The following is a 2,028-nucleotide window of genomic DNA, read 5'->3' as shown; positions in this document are numbered from 1 at the left end:
TAAACATGCAATGGAGAGAAGACTTCATTACTGCCTTCACCTGAAAAACCCAGTATGAAACTATGTACAGTTTTGCTTTAAAACTGACGAAACAGCCACTAAACAGTTCAGAGGCTATTCCTACATGGCTCAAAAGGAACACATGAAGGTATTAACACACAGCTAGAGAAAGCAGAGAGTCTCTGCTTTGGCTTTAGTTTGATTTAAGAAGCTCTTGCCACAGCCAGAATGACTGCCTTCTGTTGTTGCTGCCAGCAAAGCAAATGAGTGAAGTCACCCATCCTGCCCCTTTGAATTCTATGTGAAATTCCGATTTAGCCACCTTATCCAAAATTTAGACTAGCTCTGAAAGCTGCAGCAGAAAACAGCTTGAATAACAAACCTCACCACATGCACAAACCTGCAGTAATCCTTCTGTTGTTGGAACAGGTAAAGGCAGATCAGCAATCAAGCCATACGAGGGAGCAGCAGATTTATCTGTAGTGTAACTTGAAGGAACTGATTCAGCAACTGGCACAGAAGCTATAGATCTATTTGTATCTTGTGGTGGGTATGGAGGAAGAAATGGAAAACCCTGAGGAGCATAAGGAGGCATTCCAGCTGGTTTACTGTAAAGGCTAAAAAAAACTGCCATAAGCAACTAAAATGCTTGTTGTTCACTTACAATATTTACAATTTACAAAAAGCCTGAGGTTCCTAGAGTACATATAAGATACATTTTTTTGGCTTTTAAAGTAGTTCACAAATATTAGTTGTGAAATAAGGACACACAAATGATAAATTTTCGTACTTTACTTTACATTGTACTGATAGTCATACAATGGCATGGATTATTAGGAAATATCTATCTACATACTGATAAACAGCTGAAATGTTTTGCATGCGTTTGTGACAGAGCTAACTGAAGTGTAAATTCAGGTCTCATACTTTTCTCAAAATGTGAGAATATCTGTTTAAGCTCTGTTTCCAAATTAGGTCCTTAAAATAGACCTGTGCTGTCCATGAAGGTTTGCTTATGCTGCAAAAAAACCCCGTAAGGGCATTGGAAAGAAGTGTAAAATTACTCCTGAAATGTCAATTTTTTAAAGCATAACTGCGGTATGTTCAACTACATCCAGCCCTAAAACCACTTGCCTGCAACAAGCAATTTCTGTAGCACAAACAACGCTGTAGTATCTTTACATACTTAATCCAATTATCCCTTAGATGCACAATCTTGTTAGAAGCGAGCTGCCTTCTAGCCTGGGAGATTAAAGTCTTGAGGTCATCAACAGGGCATCAAGCAAGACATGTGATGCTCACGTGGATCATGACCTGAAGCTAACTCAAGACTTTTATTTGTTAGATGTACACATCAATCAGTCCTCAAAAGCACAAAAGCACTGACGTTAAACTACCATGCTAATACAGTAAGGGTAAAGTAAACAGGTCCTAACCTGAGCAGTTTCAAATTTGTCCTAAATTATCAGATATGTGCACATTTAAATTTGCTTAATTTACATTTGTTTGCCTATATATCTGCAACATGTTTTGTTCCTTTACATCTCATTTCATCTTTGGACTTTTCAGTTTCTTAAAAACAGGTACCTGAGAATCACTCATCCAGGTTTTCTATAAATTTGAAAAGAGGGTAATCTGACCTCTTAACTTTTCTAGGAATTCTTGTTACTTCTATGAATACTTACTATGGAAATGATGTTGGGCTAGGAGCCAAAACTGGAGGATTCTTCCAAAACTCATCCAACAAACTTTGAATAATTTTTCCAAGGTCAGAGTGCATTGTGAACTGGTAGAAAAACAAATGATATTTAGCACTCCTAAAGTACTGAAGGACCTTAATACAATAATTATTTTCTTTTTAATTCAACATCATAAAAATATGCCAAAACGTGGAACTGTAACTCATGTATATATTCCTGAACGTAAGAGGAATGATAACATACAACTAGAAATCTGTGTATACCTTTACCTGCAGATGGCCCTCTTCTAACAAGGATGGAAAGATGACTACATAACCTAATCTTACAG

General features: G+C 37.0%; 1 protein-coding gene and 1 long non-coding RNA gene across 4 annotated transcripts in view; one reads left to right on the top strand and one right to left on the bottom strand.

Annotated features, from left to right (window-relative positions):
- VPS37A (VPS37A, ESCRT-I subunit) overlaps positions 1-2,028 on the bottom strand; it is a 30,394-nt gene that overhangs the window by 11,368 nt on the left and 16,998 nt on the right. For all 3 annotated transcript variants that reach the window (XM_019526342.1, XM_019526341.1, XM_019526343.1), the window contains 2 exons: positions 1,686-1,786; positions 401-617 (listed from right to left, as the gene is read on the bottom strand). In XM_019526342.1, the coding sequence (XP_019381887.1) occupies positions 401-617; positions 1,686-1,786 (318 nt within the window). The remainder of the gene's footprint in view (positions 1-400; positions 618-1,685; positions 1,787-2,028) is intronic.
- LOC109303938 overlaps positions 1-2,028 on the top strand; it is a 13,603-nt gene that overhangs the window by 6,679 nt on the left and 4,896 nt on the right. The gene's annotated exons all lie outside the window — the stretch shown is intronic.

The sequence above is a fragment of the Gavialis gangeticus genome, unplaced genomic scaffold (genome assembly GCF_001723915.1).
Source record: "Gavialis gangeticus isolate Ggan-Ray unplaced genomic scaffold, GavGan_comp1, whole genome shotgun sequence".
NCBI lineage: Eukaryota > Metazoa > Chordata > Crocodylia > Gavialidae > Gavialis > Gavialis gangeticus.
This window is presented reverse-complemented; position numbering and strand designations above follow the sequence as displayed.